At 43.0% G+C, this 16,902-nt stretch overlaps 1 protein-coding gene across 3 annotated transcripts in view; it reads right to left on the reverse strand.

Annotated features, from left to right (window-relative positions):
- Window positions 1–3,515: 3,515 nt before the first annotated feature.
- Window positions 3,516–16,902, reverse strand: part of dock11 (dedicator of cytokinesis 11) — a 301,498-nt gene continuing 288,111 nt past the window's right edge. Inside the window, exons 51-54 of one of the 3 annotated variants that reach the window (XM_043704340.1) lie at window positions 14,676–14,776; window positions 10,482–10,620; window positions 5,097–5,114; window positions 4,126–4,203 (exon numbers count right to left, since the gene is read on the reverse strand). In XM_043704340.1, coding sequence (XP_043560275.1) covers window positions 5,112–5,114; window positions 10,482–10,620; window positions 14,676–14,776 — 243 coding nt within the window. In that variant the 3' untranslated portion in view covers window positions 4,126–4,203; window positions 5,097–5,111. Of the gene's footprint in view, window positions 4,204–5,096; window positions 5,115–10,481; window positions 10,621–14,675; window positions 14,777–16,902 lie in introns of all 3 variants that reach the window. The other 2 variants (XM_043704339.1, XM_043704341.1) reach the window with 2 other exon arrangements.

Genomic DNA, 16,902 nt, shown 5'->3' on the forward strand with positions numbered 1-16,902 from the left:
AAATCAGGAAGTTCAATATCACAATGAAAGATTCCCTTTCTCTGTCTCTCAACTGTTGAACCCAGCTGAGTATTTCCAGCATCCACCAATAGTTTGATGTGTTGAAATTAGGATATACTGTTTCACTTAACGAAGAACAGAAATGTAGAAGGACAATCACAGAAACTTTTAAGACTGAGATTGACGGACTTTATTTTGAGTGAGAATATTCAGAGATAGGAAGCAAATATTTGAAACTGGAATCAGGGACAGTTCAGCCATAATCGTATTAAATGGTGGAAGAGACTTCAGAAGGTGAATTCTCTGTCCTCTTTTGTCGTGGTACCATATGCTCCAGAGTTTAATTTACTCTTTAACATCTTGCTCCTGCGCCATGCTGTTGACCAAGTCCTGTTGAAGATGACAGCTGTTAACTGGGTCCTGTGAGAAAAGGATCTTGAGCAGCCACTGCTGGATTAAATACTATAAGGATCAGCCCATATGACCAGCTCTGCCTACATCGTCTGTGAGACGGGTCCCCTGGTCACAGTGGCTGTGTCAGGAACTGGCAGCTGAGGTCTCCCAGACAGTGAGCAAAGCGGAGGACTGAAAAACTGTTGAACTTTTAATCTTTTATTTTTCTAGTTTATACTAAGAAGGTCTTTAATGCTAAATGCTATCTTACTACTTTATTTGTTTACTTATTTGATGAAGGTCTGTAATGCTTAACTTTTTAAACTTTGTTTCTTTACTACTTTGCACCTTAAGATGTCTGGTGACATTATACACTTTTCACTCCACTCCACTCCACTCACTCATGAGTGAGTACACATGACAATAAATCTAAATCAAATCTTTTGGAAGAGTAGAGTCTACCATTCTCACTGGGCAATAAATTACAACAAAGAAAGAAATACAGTCTTCCACATCAAGATGTAGAGTACAGGTTTTGACAGTTGATCTGAAAATCTACCTTCAGTCATGAGGTACCAACACTTCAATTTCACTTACGAATACAGATCCCTCCTAAGCCAATCCATGGTTGAGTCTTAAATCTCAGCTGAGCATTCACAATAAGAAATAAATGCCTGTCCATTGGTTTCTGTTTTGTACAGTTCACTGATGACCTCACCCTGTCGGCTGGGCTGAGCTCCAAGACTCAATAATGGACTAGCTCAGCAGGGGTCTGGAGTGGGCACATGGAGGTAATGGGCAAGGACTTAGCTACGGTAAGAACTAGAGGCCAGAAGCCTGGAACACAACTGCAGAGAGGTCCTAGGCTGAATATTTTCCATCAACCTCCACTCGCTGCTTTCTTTCAGAAATTTCTAATCCAAACTGCTAAATTACCCTCAATCCCATGCCTCTGCATTTTCTCCAACAGCCTACCATGTGGAACCTTATCAAAGGCTTTACTGAAGTCCATGTATACCATATCAACTGCCCTACTTTCATCCACATGCTTGGTCACCTTCTCAAAAAACTCAATGAGGTTTGTGAGACATGACCTGCCCTTGATGAAACCATGTTGACTATCTCCAATCAAATTGTTGCTTGCTAGATGATTATAAATCTCATCTCTTATAATCCTTTCCAAAACCTTTCCTACAACAGAAGGAAGGCTTACTGGTCTATAATTACCTGGGTCATCTCTACTACCCTTCTTGAACACGGGCACAACATTTGCAATCCTCCAGTCCTCTGGTACTAAACCTGAAGATAATGATGACTCAAATACCAAAGCCAAAGGCTCTGCTATCTCCTCTCTAGCTTCCCATAGAATCCTTGGATAAATCCCATCCGGCCCAGGGGACTTGTCTACTTTAACTCCTTCTAGAATTGATAACACCTGTTCATAACTAACCTCGATCCTTTCTAGTCTAATATCTCGTACCTCATTCTTCTCCTCTACAATATTCTCCTTTTCCTGAGCGAAAACTGATGAGAAATGTTCATTTAGCACCTCTCCGATCTTCATAGGGTCCACCTTCAACTTTCCACTTCTGTTTTTGACTGGCCCTATTCCTACCCTAGTCATACTCTTATTCCTCATATACCTATAGAAAGCTTTAGGTTCTCCTTTATTCTATTTGCTAAAGACTGCTTGTGTCCTTTCTTTGCTCTTCTTAACGCTCTCTTTAAATCCTTCCAGCTGTACCTCTCCATCGCCTCATCTGAACCATCTTGCCTTATCAACACATAAGCCTCCTTCTTCTGCTTAACAAGAGATGCAATTTCTGTAGTAAACCACGGTTCCCTTACCTTAGCACTTCCTCCCTGCCTGACAGGGACATACCTATCAAGGAGACACAATATCTGTTCCTTAAACCAGCTCCACATTTCCATTGTCTGCATCCCCCACATTTTGCTACCCCATTCGCAAAGGCCTATAAAAAACTCCAAGCAGTGTGACCTCTTCTCTCCTGTTTCTAACCTCAGCCCATACTACCTCAGTAGACGAGTCCTCGTCAAAAGTTCTTTCAGCCACTGTTATACTATCCTTGACTAACAAGGCCACCCTTCCCCCTCTTTTTCTGCCTTGCCTGTTCTTAATGAAAAATCTATACCCTGGAATCTGCAACATCCATTCCTCGCCCTGCTCTATCCATGTCTCCCATTTCCATCTGCAGTTTGCACAGGTGCTGCATTGTGTTGTGGTTCAACAATTTCCCCAATGGTTTCACTGGGGCACAACCACAGGGGAATGTCTACTCTACTTAATACCAGGTCAGGCAGTATCCGAGGAGCAGGAAAATCAACGTTTCGGGCAAAGCCCTTCATCAGGAATCACTGATGAGAAATGTTCGTTTAGCATCCCTCGGATCTCCACAGGGTCCACCTTCAACTTCCCCCTTCTGTCTTTGACTGGCCCTATTCTTACCCTAGCCATACTCTTATTCCTCACATTCCAATATAAAGCATTCCCTTTGAAAGGCTTTTGCCCGAAATGTTGATTTTCCTGCTCCTCGGACGCTGCCTGAACTGCTGTGCTTTTCCAGCACTACTCTAATCTAGACTCTGATTTCCAGCATCTGCAGTCCTCACTTTTGCCTATTTTAAGAATAGTCCCCTAGTCTGAAAAACCAGCGGCATGTAAGTTCAGAGCTTCCCTTACTTAATCACTCGAAAGGAAGGGCGAGTACTATAGGTATTTCCTAGGAATCAGGGATGTAGCAAGTTGTTTTATACACTGGGAAGATGTGGCCTTGACAGTTGTAACCACCTCTTCTGTAGCTTGAAGGGTAACGTCACACATTGACTTCAACATTTCTCCTCAGCTTTGAGTGAGGTGAAGGGAGACTGGCCTAGAGAATGCTGCTTTGTGAACTGGATAAGCTGTATCAGGAGGGTAAGAACGTCAGGCAAGTTCTCTAACATCGCTGACATCAGCTGAGGCCCATGAAGCAGCACAGTCAACACTCAACATCAAAGAAACCTGTGACTGAAACTCTTTGAGTTAGTGGTCTGCATTTTCATTTGTAACACAAGTGTCCATCCCTCCCACTACCCATACCATGAAGGAAGAAAATTCCATGTGAAATAAAAAAAAGCTCCAATATATTTAAGGATTTCTTTTGTACACAAGCAGTCACTACGTGTAGTTACAATTTAAATTTACAGCACTTTGAGATGACAATGCACAGAGCCATGAGGAAATGTTCCTATTTTATACATACACATACTGTACAGGTGGTGAAGAATTTGCAATGTGAAAGCACAGTTTTAACATTATGTTTGTGAACACGAGACTTGGCTTTTCAAATCACTCTAATGTTGACCAAATTTAGGATTTTGAGCATCAGATGTCCTAGGCAGGCAGCCACATTGATCGTAATAATACTGATTGGATTGCAGGAGCTGTACTGCCAAAGTAAACTAAGGCCAGATGAACATGCTTCTTCAGATGTTTCAGAGAGGTTGAGCTCACCCTGGAAGAGGGTTGAGCAGTCACTGGAATCAGCCATTTCACGCAGTGTGACCTGTTCTCCTGCTTTACGATATCAGTCAGCCAGAGGCAATAGCATCCCCCTTCATTCTGCACAGTTAAAGTGACCTTCCTGAGAACCAATGAACCTCCCCACACCCTCCCCCATCCACCCCCTACAGTGTGATCTGTCAAAGTGACATGGGGAAGGCAGAAGGACCACTGGCCGTCCCACTAATGGCACTGAAAACATGCAGAGAGCTCCTCAGCTGGCACTTCAAGTCGTCTTCTGTCAAAATCTTGAGAGAGGGAAAAAACGGAAAGTTTGTGGTTACTCAGGATGGAATTAACATTGCAAACCAAACAAGATCAACATGGCATCAAAGTTATATCTCGCAAATGATTCCTTCACAAGGGGCAAGGATTTGGATAGAATCCCAACAGTGCAGAGAGGGGCCATTTGGCCCTTAGAATTTGCACTGGCCCTATGAAGGGCACTCCCCCATCCACGCATTTCCCTTGACTAATCCACCTAGACTGTACATCCTTGAAAACTATAGGACAATTTAGCATGTTCGACTGAATATGTTTGGGCTGTGGGAGGAGACCGGACCATCAGGAGGAAGCCCACGCAGACACAGGGAGAATGTGAAAACTCCACACAGACAGTTGCCTGAAGACTGGAATCGAACCCGGGTCTCTAGCGTTGTGAGGCAGCAGTGCTAACCACTGAGATTTAACTGCTACTTGAATCAAATTATGAATTGAGGTTCCAGGTCAATTTCATATGAACTTGGGACACGTGGTGTGATGAAAGAGAAGGAACCATAGCCCAGCTAGACCTCAGGACTTGCTCTCAGTGGGGACTGAACAATGCTGAGCACCCTTCACATTATTTACTGAAAGGTTAACACACACACATATGCAGATACAGAGATATTTTATTCCAGTGAGGGAACACTGGAATGGTTGAGAATTAGGGTTAGGTGTAAAGTCAGGGCTAGTGGGGGGAGAGGGGTGGATGGAGAGAGAGAGAGAGACAGACAGAGAGATGGAGAGACAACTGCACATTTGAAGGTTCTTTCTATCTATGGATAAGCAGAGCACATAGGCAGCAAGTGTCCAAATCTCCCTCTCAAGGTTTTACATCAACTCATGTTTAGTTTTGAACTATACTCTGAAGTGCATTTACCTATCAAGGCCTTCATCACTTCAAAGCAAGCATGAAACGGAAAGAGCAAAATGTTAGTCAACATCACCCACTGGAAACAGTTGGACAAAAAATGGAAAGGCTATCAAGTACACCTAATGATCACTGCAAATGCAAAGCTGCAGAAATGGCAGTGGACCATCCAGCCCGTCAGTCTGGTTCTACCATTCAAACAGATGTGGGTGATCTGCACTTCAATTACAATGACCCCAACCATTGCACCATACACAATTCTTGAGTGTAGTTTGTCTTCAAAAGCATTTTCTCTGAATATTGTCCAATTTGGACAGAACCTCGTTGCAAGTGGCTGGAGTTAAATTAATGTTCTGTGTTAATTCAAAGCTTACTCATACTTCTTGACAGATTGCCAGCTGGTGCTACAACCATTTGAATGCACATCAGGAAGCTAATTGTTAGTATTTCTGCTTTTTGATATGTTGAGCCGGCACACCAAAACATTGGAGGCAGTGAATGCCTTCTGTAAGAGACGTCCCCAGGAACCAACACTTCTTTTTTGTCAAATTGCACTGCAGTCTCACACCATCACAAATATGAGCAGTGGGGAATATATTGAGGATTATCACACCCCAGTTGTTTGACTGGACCAGCTCAGTCAACACTTTGGCTCAAAGAACAGCAGACAGGATGAATGAATGTAACACACTCTCTGATCCCTCTGAACCTCTCATATCGTCTAGCAGGTCCAAACTGAGGTATGTGATAATGCATTCCCCCACATATCTGGATGGCTGAAGTCAGGAGAAAGTTCGTTATTATCCGGGATAACGCAGTTTGTGTAGCTGCCTTTACCGCTGTTGATCTCAAGTACATTTACTGGCAGTGGCCTGTTGCAATTAATCAAAATCATTTTAGCACCTGTCTCTAGACAGAAATGTTGGAGAACCACCACAGGTCAAGTTTCCCTCCAAGTCGTACATAATCTTGACTTGCGTGTACATCTCTTTGTTCCTCATCACCAGGTCAACATCATGGAACAAGCTCCCTAACAGCACTTTGCCTTATTAAAGTCCATGTGTTGCAAGTACAGCCAGTTCGCCACCACCTTCTAAAGGCAACAAGGCATGATCAATAAATGCCTCTAGTTCCATCACAACTAATTAAAAAGATGTTCTCATGCTACCTTTAACAAATCAGAGGCTTATTGTTTCAAGAGCCACATCATTGCCTTGTTAATTCAAGTTTGTAATTATTAACTACTTAGCTCATCAAGTCAAGATTATGTGCGACTTGGAGGGAAACTTGGCCTGTGGTGGTTCTCCAACATTTCTGTCTACTTAGCCCTTCCTGAAGAAGGGCTTATGCCCAAAACGTCGATTCTCCTGTTCCTTGGATGCTGCCTGACCTGCTGCGCTTTTCCAGCAACACATTTTCAGCTACTTTGCTCATCAGCCTGGTTTAAATTTCAGGTTTCCTTCCAATAGATTTTGAGAACAGTTTTCTTTTAAACATTCAACACACGTTACATAAAATGGGCCAGGTAAATATTTGGGAATAAATTTTTACATAGTATCCAATTTCACTGAACAAATGCAGTACTGTCATCAGATCAAAACACTGCACAAACAGAGGTAGATGCAAAGGTTTATCTGTAAGGCTATTGTTCAGGAAGCAGGGGATTTCAGCAACAATCCACCAATCAGCAGCTGCTTTGCATTGCCAAAATCCATCCTTAAGAGTTCGGAGTTTAAGCAAACAAAGTCTCTTGTAATGTAGTGGTAGCATTCCTAACTCTGTTCCAGTCAGGCTCAAGTGCTACCTGCTTCAGAGGTGTGTGATAACATCTCTGATCCAGTTGATTTAAAAATATCTAAGCGGGCAGATTGGCAGCATAGTGATAATGTCACTGGACTAAGTAACCAGAGACCCAGGCTCATGCTCCGGGAATGCTGGTCCAAATCCCACTATTGCAGTTAGTGGAAACGGAATTCAATTAATAAATCTGGAATTGAAAGTGATGGTGACTAGATTTATTCAAGTCTAGTTCACTTATGTCTTTTAGTAAGACATAAGAGCACAGGTAGGCCATTCAAGCCATCTACTTAGCCATTCAATGATCTGATAATCCTCAACTCCACTTTCCTGCCTTACCCCCATAACCCTTGATTCCCTGACTGATTAATAATGAGCCTGTCTTTCTCAGCCTTACATAAACTTAGCATTGATGGCGCTCTGGGGTAAAATAAAATCTCATACAGGTATCCCTTGTTTTTCTGAACTTTGCTTTCCTGAACTTTGCTTTTATGAAAGACCTACAATAGTACCTGCTTTAGCTAACCAAAAGAAATCCGAAGAGGATTTTCGCCTTTACAAAAAAAAAGGTGAAAATTTTTCCCATATAAATTAATGCTTCTTCACTTTATGCCATTTCGGCTTACAAAATGTTTCACTGGAATGCTCTACTTTCGGATAGCGGGGGATACCTGCACTGACTATCTTTTGAAATGAGAAATTACTCCCCATCTCTGCCTTAATAGGCAACATCTTACTCTGGTGGTGGTTGGGAGGGTGAGGTGCACTTCCGGGTGGGTCCCAGTTCAGAGAGTTGGTTCAGACATGATGGGCTAAATGGTCTCTATCTGCACTGTTGGGATTCCATGATGTAAGGTTTTGCTCAGGACCTTCAGACAGTGACTTTCACAGCTTAGGTCCTTGGCAGCTTAAGGCAAGGCTTCAAATGTTGGAGCGATTAAAATCATTACACTGAAGAATTTGAGGATCACCAGTGTGCTGAAGGACTGCACAAGGTACAAAAGGATGAAGATGGATAATGCCAATACCAAATTTGAAAACAAAGATGAAAGTTTAAATTCTGAGTACTGCTTAGTTATAAGCCAGTGAGCACAGGGATGATGGATGAATGGGACTTTGTGAAATCATAGAAATCATGGAATCCTTACAGTATGGAAACACGTCCTTCAACCCAACAAGTCCACACCGACCCTCCGAAGAGTATCCCATCCAGACCCATTCCCCTACCCTATTACTCTACATTTCCCATAACTAATGCACCTAATCTACACATTCCTGAACACTATGGGCAATTTAGCATGGCCAATTCACCTAACCTGCACATCTTTGAAGTGTGGGAGGAAACTGGAGTACCCGGAAGAAACTCACGGAGATATGGAGAGAATGCCCACACAGACAGTTGCCCGAGGCTGGAATCGAGCCTGGGTCCCTAAGGCAGAAGTGCTAACCACTGAGCCAATGCACCGCCCAAACTGTTTGGATGAACTCAAGTTTATAGTGGGTAGAACATAAGAAGTAGAATGTAACTAGTGATACAATCTTTAAGACTGGAGGTAACAAAGGGGTGAGTGAGAGCTTGAGCAGATCAGCTGGGTATGAAGTAGGGCTGCATGATTGCTACAAGGTAGAAGGAGGCCATTCAGCCCATTGTACCTGCACCTTTTCTCCAAATGAGCAATTTACGTGCTGGGATTCTTTGTTTATCCCTGAATCCCTGCATGTTGGAGGGAATTACAATAGCAGTCTTAGATATGGCACAGATATGTGGCCCAAAGGTCAACATGGGGGCAAACATGACACTGAGGCTGAAACCAATCTGGGTCAGTATCAGATAATTGCCAGAGAGGTGGGTAGGTGTCAGTGACTGAGGAACAGAGCTTTTGGAGACAATGGCTTCAGGTTTCTCAATAACTGAACGTGAAACTTATGCTCTTTTGATCGTGGATGTCAAATAAGATTGATAATAGTAACAGGGTCAATAACCAGATTGAAGTTTTTTTCAGAAATATGTGGAATGTGGGTGTTGCTAGCTGGAAAGTAGTTATGTGCTTTACTTCACTGGCCTGCAGAAGTGGTGGGGAGCTGCCTCCAATAGTGCTGCAGTCTCCTACTCCCAGAATGTTGCTGGGAGGCTATTGACCAAAGAATGAAGGACAGGGATGAGGAGAGTTTTTAAAAAAATGTTTGGCTACACATTCCCTGAAAGAGTGGTTAAAGCTGTCTGAATAGCAAGGAACTCATAAGACATACAAGAAGATGTAGCTTTGCTAAATTGAAACTCTCAGCAGTGCAGCTAGCTCTTGAAGTGGTGAAAGAAATGAAATTCCTGGAACACAGGCAGGGTCAGGCTAGAGAAGTCAATTTTGGAGAACTAACAAAGACACAGTGCTACGAGCTTTCTTTCCTTCTTTTTTGACCCATTTCCTTTTGATGTTTGACCTCAGTCATCAATAAGATTGCAAGACCCTTCACCTTTTGTGGCTTGCAACAGTTCCTGTTCCTTCAACTGCATCCTCAAAATGCATTGCTCTTTTCTCAGTTCCTGATTTTTGTTACAATTATCACACTGGACATGTTTCTGAAGCAAATCTTGAATTCTGTCTTTCACATGGCCAGCTTTGATTTCTTCCCTTCTGTCTTTCTCCACTAATTTCCCTCACTTTCCTTTTGCCTTGTGTTCACATTTTCAATCTCTCGCTTAACCTTGCTTTTTTCTCTCATCCTCTGTCCAGACCTTAATCGCTCACTCCTCTCTCACAACCACCAATGAAAATGCCGAGCCTTGACCAAATAATGAGTGGTTTGCTCCATGATAATTGCGTCTGAAAAACCTCACTGTGACTAAAAATAAATAATTTGGAGAGGTATGGAGTTTTAGCCAAAGAACAAAATTAAGTTGCACACTTTATAAAAGAGTCAACGAATGCGTTGCTGGAAAAGCACAGGAGGTCAGGCAGCATCCAAAGAGCAGGAGAATCGATGTTTCAAGCATAAGCCCTTAATCAGGAATTTATAAAAGACTCAATTTTTTAAATGCTTGAACCCTCCTATTTACAGCGTCTGCCTTAATGCCTCAATCTTCATTGCACTCTCTATATTGGGATTTAAATGTGCTATTTCCTACTTTGGTGCCTGTGAGAATTCTTTAATTTTATTGGGTCAGTAAGCCAGTCAGCTGGTGGCCCTATAGCTGGACTTGACAAATCCTCTGCAGAAGGTGCAAAATTCAAAGTGACGTCACGATGGAAAAAGTTCGCATTTCGGAGCCTGCGGAAACATTGAGAGTTGTCTTACTTAAAGTCAACAGGCAACGCAGCTCCTTTGTGAATGAATGTAAGTCCATCCCAACGTGAAGAGGAGGGAATTTTGTTAGTCAGGTAACATCAACAGCCTGGAGAGAGAACAAATAAAGAGGACCCCATCTCTGATACTTTCACTATGCATCTCTCCTAAACACCTTGAGGCTTTTGATAAGGCCAGCTGTTCAAAAACTCATTCCAGAGAGAGTTGAAGATCTTATTTGAAGTAATTATAAATTATACAAATGGGATACAGTTCTCTTGGGTCACATGTTCACAGAAGTCTGGAATCACTGACCTGTTCGTGGGTGATTTCTGATAATTCCTTCACCATGTCTTTGAAGTTTGCCTTTAACCCTTCGTGATACTCTATCTGATCCTCCTTGATCAGCCGCTCGTTCAAATCCAGAGCCAGGCTGCAGACTGAAACAAACTCCCTGTTTGCAATTCAGGAAGAAGACCTGCTTTAGTACTCTATACAGAATTTTAGACAGCATTATTTTTTTAACAGCACAGAGTAGACCAAGCAGTCCATCCTGACTGCACTTAGTCATTGCCAAAGTAATTAAATTATTGGGAGAAAGCGAGGACTGCTCCTCGGATGCTCCCTGACCTGCTGTGATTTTCCAAAGTCACACTAATTAAATTATTGCTCAACTCTCTCTGTGGCCCACGTTTTAATTTGTTTCAAATATTTACATCAAGTGTCATACAGTAAGGAAACAGACCTTTGGTCTAACTCAACCACGCTGACCAGACATTCCAATCTGACCTAGTCTCATTTCCCAGCATTTGGCCCATATGTCTCCAAATCCTTCCTATTTATGTAGTCATCCAAATGCCATTTAATTATTATAACTGTACCAGCCTCCACCACTTCCTCTGGCAGCTCGTGAAAAAGTTGCCCATCAGGTCCAATTTAAATCTTTCTTCTCACCTTAAAAATATATCCTCTAGTTTTGAACTCCCAAACCCTAGGGCAAAGATCTATTTGACATTCACCTTATCCCATGCCCCTCATGATTTTATAAATCTCTATAAGGTCACCAAAACTGCAGGGCAAAAAGTCCCAACCGAGGGAGCGGCACTGTGGCTCAGTAGCTAGCACTGCTGCCTCAAAGCACCAGGGTCCCAGGTTCGATTCCAGCCTCGAGTGACTGCTTGTGTGGAGTTTGCACATTCTCCCAGTGTTTGTGTGGGTTTCCTCCGGGTGCTCCGGTTTCCTCCCACAGTCCAAAGATGTACAGGTCAGGTGAATTGGCCATACTAAATTGCCCACAGTGTTAGGTGCATTAGTCAGAGGGACATGGGTCTGGATGGGTTACTCTTCAGAGGGTCGGTGTGGAGTTGTTGGGCCGAAGGGCCTGTTTCCACACTGCAGGGAATCTAATCTATCCAGTTTCTCCTTACAATTCAAACCCTCCAGCCTTGATAACATCCCTGTAAATCTTTTTTGCACCCTTTTCAGTTTAACAACATCTTCTGACAATAGGGCAACCAGAATTGTATGCAGTACTCCAAATGTAGCCTCACCAATGTCTTATACAGCCCTAACATGGCATCCCAGCTCCTGTACTCAATGCTCTGACTGATTAATGCAAGAGTGCCAAATGCTGCCTTCACCACCCTGTCTAGCTGTGATGCCATTTTAAGAAACTATGTACTAGCCATAGGTATCCCTTGGGCCCTACCACTAACAGTGTAATTTCTGCCCCGGTTTGACTTACCAAAATGCAACACCTCGCATTTATCTAAATTAAACTCCATCTGCCATTCCTCAGCCCACTGGCCCAGTTGATCAAGATCTCATTATACTGTTAAATGATCATCTTCGCTTTCCACTCCACCACCAATTCTGATGTCATCCGCAAAACTACTCACCATACCTTCTATGTTTGCACCCAAATTGTTTATATAAATGATGAATAACAGTGGACCCAACACTAATCCTTGTGGCACACTGCTGATCACAAGCCTCCAGTCTGAACAACAATCCTCTACCACCGTCCTCTGTCTCCTACTGTCAAACCAATTTTGTAACCAGTTGGCTAGCTCTCCGTGGATCCCATGTGATCTAACCTTACAAATCAGTCCACCATTCAGAATCTTTGTCAAGGTCTTACTGAAGTCCATGCAGACAACACCTACCGCTCTGCTCTCATTGATCTTCTTGGTCATTTCTTCATAAAACTCAATTGAGTTTGAGAGACACTTTTTAAAAATTCATTAACAGGATGGGGGTGTTGCGTGCTAGGACAGCATTTATTGCTCTCCCCTAATTGCCCAGAAGGCAGTTGAGAGTCAATCACATTGCTGTGGGTCTGGAGCCGCAGGTAGGTCAGACCCGGTCAAGACAGCAGATTTCCCTCCCTGAAGGACATTAGATAATAGACAATAGAAAATAGGTACAGGCATAGGCCATTCTGCCCTTCGAGCCTGCACCACCATTTAATATGATCTTGGCTGATCATCCTTAATCAGTATCCTGTTCCCTGCCTTATCTCCATAACCCTTGAGAGCTCTATCCAACTCTTTGTTAAATGAATCCAGAGACTGAGCCTCCACTGCCCTCTGGGGCAGAGCATTGCACGCAGCCACCACTCTCTGGGTGAAGATGTTTCTCCTCATCTCTGTCCTAAATGGTCTACCCCGTATTTTTAAGCTGGAGACCAGAACTGCACACAATACTCCAGGTGTGGTCTCACCAGGGCCCTGTACAGCTACATTTACCCACATTAAACTGCATATGCTATGCATCTGACCACTTATCTAACCTGGGAGGAGAAAGTGAGGTCTGCAGATGCTGGAGATCAAAGTTGAAACTTTATTGCTGGAACAGCACAGCAGGTCAGGCAGCATCCAGGGAACAGGAGATTCGACGTTTCGGGCACAGGCCCTTCTTCAGGAACCTGAAGAAGGGCCTGTGCCCGAAACGTCGAATCTCCTGTTCCCTGGATGCTGCCTGACCTGCTGTGCTGTTCCAGCAATAAAGTTTCAACACTTATCTAACCTGTCCAGGTCACCCCGTCCAGGTCACATTAGTGAACCAGATGGGTTTTTCCAACAATTATCCAACAATTGACAATAGATTCATGGTCATCAGAAGACTCTAAATTCTAGATTTTTTAAATTAAATTGAAATTCAACTATGTGCCATGGCAGGATTTGAACTAAGGTCCCCAGAACATTACTTGTTTCTCTGCATTTCTGATGTATAAAGCCATACTGACCATTCCTAACTGGTCCTTGCCTTTCCAAATGCATGTAGATTCCGTCTCTGAGAATTCTCTCCAACAACTTGCACACCACTGACATTAGGCTCACCAGTCTGTAGTTTCCTGGTTTTTCCTTGCAGTCTTTCTTAAATAATGACACAACATTAACCACCCTCCAGTCTTCCAGAATCTCACCCGTGGCTATTGATAAACAAGTGTCTCCGTTAGCGGCCCTGCAATTTCTTTGCTGGTTTCCCAGAGTTCTGGGAAACACCTGATCAGGTCCCAGGGATTCATCTACCTTTATGCATAGTAAGACCTCCAGTACCTCCTCTTCTGTAATGTGGACTCTTTTCAATATATCACCATTTATTTCACTGAGTTCCCCAGTTTTCATGTCTTTCTACACAGTGAAATATTTGTTTAGGATCTCACCCATCTCCTTGTTGATGGCCTTGTTGATCATTAAGGGGCCCAATTCTCTCTTGACTTACTCTTTTACCCTTAATGTATTTGTAGAATTTCTTTGGACTTTCCTTAACGTTACCTGCCAAAATATCTCATTTCCCCTTTCTGCCCTCCTGATTTCCCTCTTAGGTGTACTCCTACACCCTCTATTCTTCTTAAGGAATTCACTTGATCCCAACTGTCTGCACATGATGCATGCCTCCTTCTTTTTCTTGCTTAGAGCCTCAATATCTCTAGTCATCCAGTATAGTCTACTCCTGCCTGCCTTGCCCTTCACACTAACAGGAACATGTTGGCCCTGAACTTCCATTAATTCACTTTTGAAAGGGAGAGGAGAGTGAGGGAAAATGGGAGGAGGTGGGGGAAAATGAGAGGAGAGTGTAGTGAATCGGGAGAAGGAAAAGAGAAGGGTGTGGGGGAGGAAGTAGAGGGAGCGGAAAAGCTGGTGAGAGATTTGAGGAAGTGCAAGGGAGAATAGGAGGAGGCTGGGGATGGCAGAGGGGAAGAGAGTGAAGGAGAAGTAAAGACTTGACATGAAGCAACTGATTGAGGAGATTACATGATGTACTGTTCACACGTTTCATTATTTGCTAATGAAATAAACAGAAAACAATTTTCACAACAGGCAGAATTTAGAAACCTCCCAATGAGAGCTCTTGTAACAATCGAAAGCGTGTGCAAGATCTGTTTGCTTTTAATTACAAATAAGACCTTACATATATGAACACAGAATAACATTAACGAGTCAATTGTAAAGCTAGATTAATACAGTGATCTTGGCCAAAAGCGCAACATTTTAATTCTCTCACCGAAATATTTCCTTCAGCTGCTTCACTTTCTTTGTTGGTAGTTTACTTGATTTACTGTCATCCAGGAATGCTCGTGCATAGGCCAATGGACCTGCATTCACCTACAACAGATTGGAGGTTAAAAACACATATTATTTTCAATGCATTCACACTAACAAGAAGCCCTCAAGCCTGCTCTGCCCTTTGGTAAAATCATGACTGATGTCAAATTACATTCCTCTTCCTTTTGGACGTCAGGGAAAAAAAGACGGAAGCAATGATTTTGTGCAGGTAAGCCATTGTTTTTGTACAGTCATACCAGATCTCTGCCCAACTTGAACATGGAAATTATGTTGATAGTTGAGCTCATTAGAATTGTGGAGTTTTGAAATCCTGATTTTGCAAGATCACTAATGTTTACAAATGAACTTTCACACAATTATAGGTGGGACAGAATGTCGGGTATTTCACAGTTTTCAAATTGGAAGCAAGTAGCAGTATGGTCACCCTTGAGTTAGATGCTATGTTCACACCAGGATGTGGTGTAAAGATAGGTGGAGAAAATAAGGAGAAACTTGCGGTCATATTGTCATTTTCACAACTCTGATGTCTCAAAGTACACCACCTGATGAAGGAGCGTGGCTCCGAAAGCTAGTGTGCTTCCAATTAAACCTGTTGGACTATAACCTGGTGTTGTGTGATTTTTATAACTTTTAACAGGCAATGGTTTTGAAGTGGAGTGACCAAAGCGCTAAAGAGCGGCCAATATGTGCACAGCAAGTTGGAAGGAAATAACAAGTGGACCATGGTATTTGCCGAGGTATAAACATCAGCCAGGATACTAGGGAGAGATCCCATGTCTTCTTTGAGTAATGTCAGGGGACCTTTTATGTCCTCCAGAAGTCACACGGGACATTGGCTCAACACCTTCACTTAGAGATGGCACCTAGGAGCAGTGCAGCACTCCCACAATACTGGGTGGCTGCTTCAACCTTGAATCCATAGGAAGGTTTCTGGACTTGGTTAATTAATTTCCGATCTTCTGGCGCAGAGGTGAAAATGTTCCCAGTGAACAAAGGCTGGTACCACTGAAAAGGCAAGATGATATTGGCAGCACTGAGGGAACTAGAGCTATAGGGATAAACATTGATAAAGATACTTTATTGAATAGAAAGGGCCACATACTGCAGGGGTCTTGGAATTTGCCACTGAGAACGACTGAATGACTGAGACTGGTATGACCACATATTTCAGATGGTTACCTCTGGATACGAGGTCGGCTTTTCAGTAGAACTTCTTAGTTGTATAGAATTTACTACATGGAAGCTTGTTTAGCAAGTTGCCCTTTAATGTACATCATTGCTTTATCTTCACAAATTTCCAGATAGTTTTTGCTTCAATTAGAAATATGCAGCACATGGGATGAAGGCAGCAGAGATGAATGCAATTGATCACCAATCTTTTTGAACCTTTTGCCATTTACTTTAAGGTTGCCCTGTTTGTTAAATCAGACATGAATCAGAAAAGGCAGCAAAACAAAGTGAAGGCAAGGCTGAGCTGTACACACTGAACTTCAACCCAGCTCCCCTCCAATGTCACCTCTGACTCTCTCTCAGTTCCTCCATCATTTTTGCCCTCACTAAACACAATTTTTCCGGTGTCCTTACAATGTTGTATGTTTTGAGCAATTTGGCCTGGAAGGGATTTTTGCTTGTATCGCATGTTCGGAAAAGATTTACAAGGAAGTTACCAGGGTTGGAGTGTTTGAGCTACAGGGAGAGGCTGAGTAGGCTGGGGCTGTTTTCCCTGAAGCATCAGAGGCTGCGTGGTGACCTTACAGAGATTTATAAAATTATGACGGGCAAGCATAGGATAAATAGACTCCCTGGGTTGGGGAAGTCCAGAACTAGAGGGCATAGGTTTAGGCGAGAGGGGAAAAATTTGAATGGGCAAATTTTTCACGCAGAGTGGTGTGTTTATGGAATGAGCTGCTAAAGGAAATGGTGGAGGCTGGTACAATTACAACACTTAAAAGGCATCTGGATAGGTATACGAATAGGAAGAATAGGAAATTTATCTGGACCAACTCTGACACCTCCCTCCCCTTCCTAGACCTCTCCATCTCCATTAATGCCGACCAACTTGACACTGACATTTTTTACAAACCCACTGACTCCCACAGCTACCTGGATTACACCTCTTCCCACCCTACCTCTTGCAAAAATGCCATCCCGTATTCCCAATTCCT

This window comes from Chiloscyllium plagiosum, chromosome 15, assembly GCF_004010195.1.
Source record: "Chiloscyllium plagiosum isolate BGI_BamShark_2017 chromosome 15, ASM401019v2, whole genome shotgun sequence".
In the NCBI taxonomy this organism is placed as follows: domain Eukaryota; kingdom Metazoa; phylum Chordata; class Chondrichthyes; order Orectolobiformes; family Hemiscylliidae; genus Chiloscyllium; species Chiloscyllium plagiosum.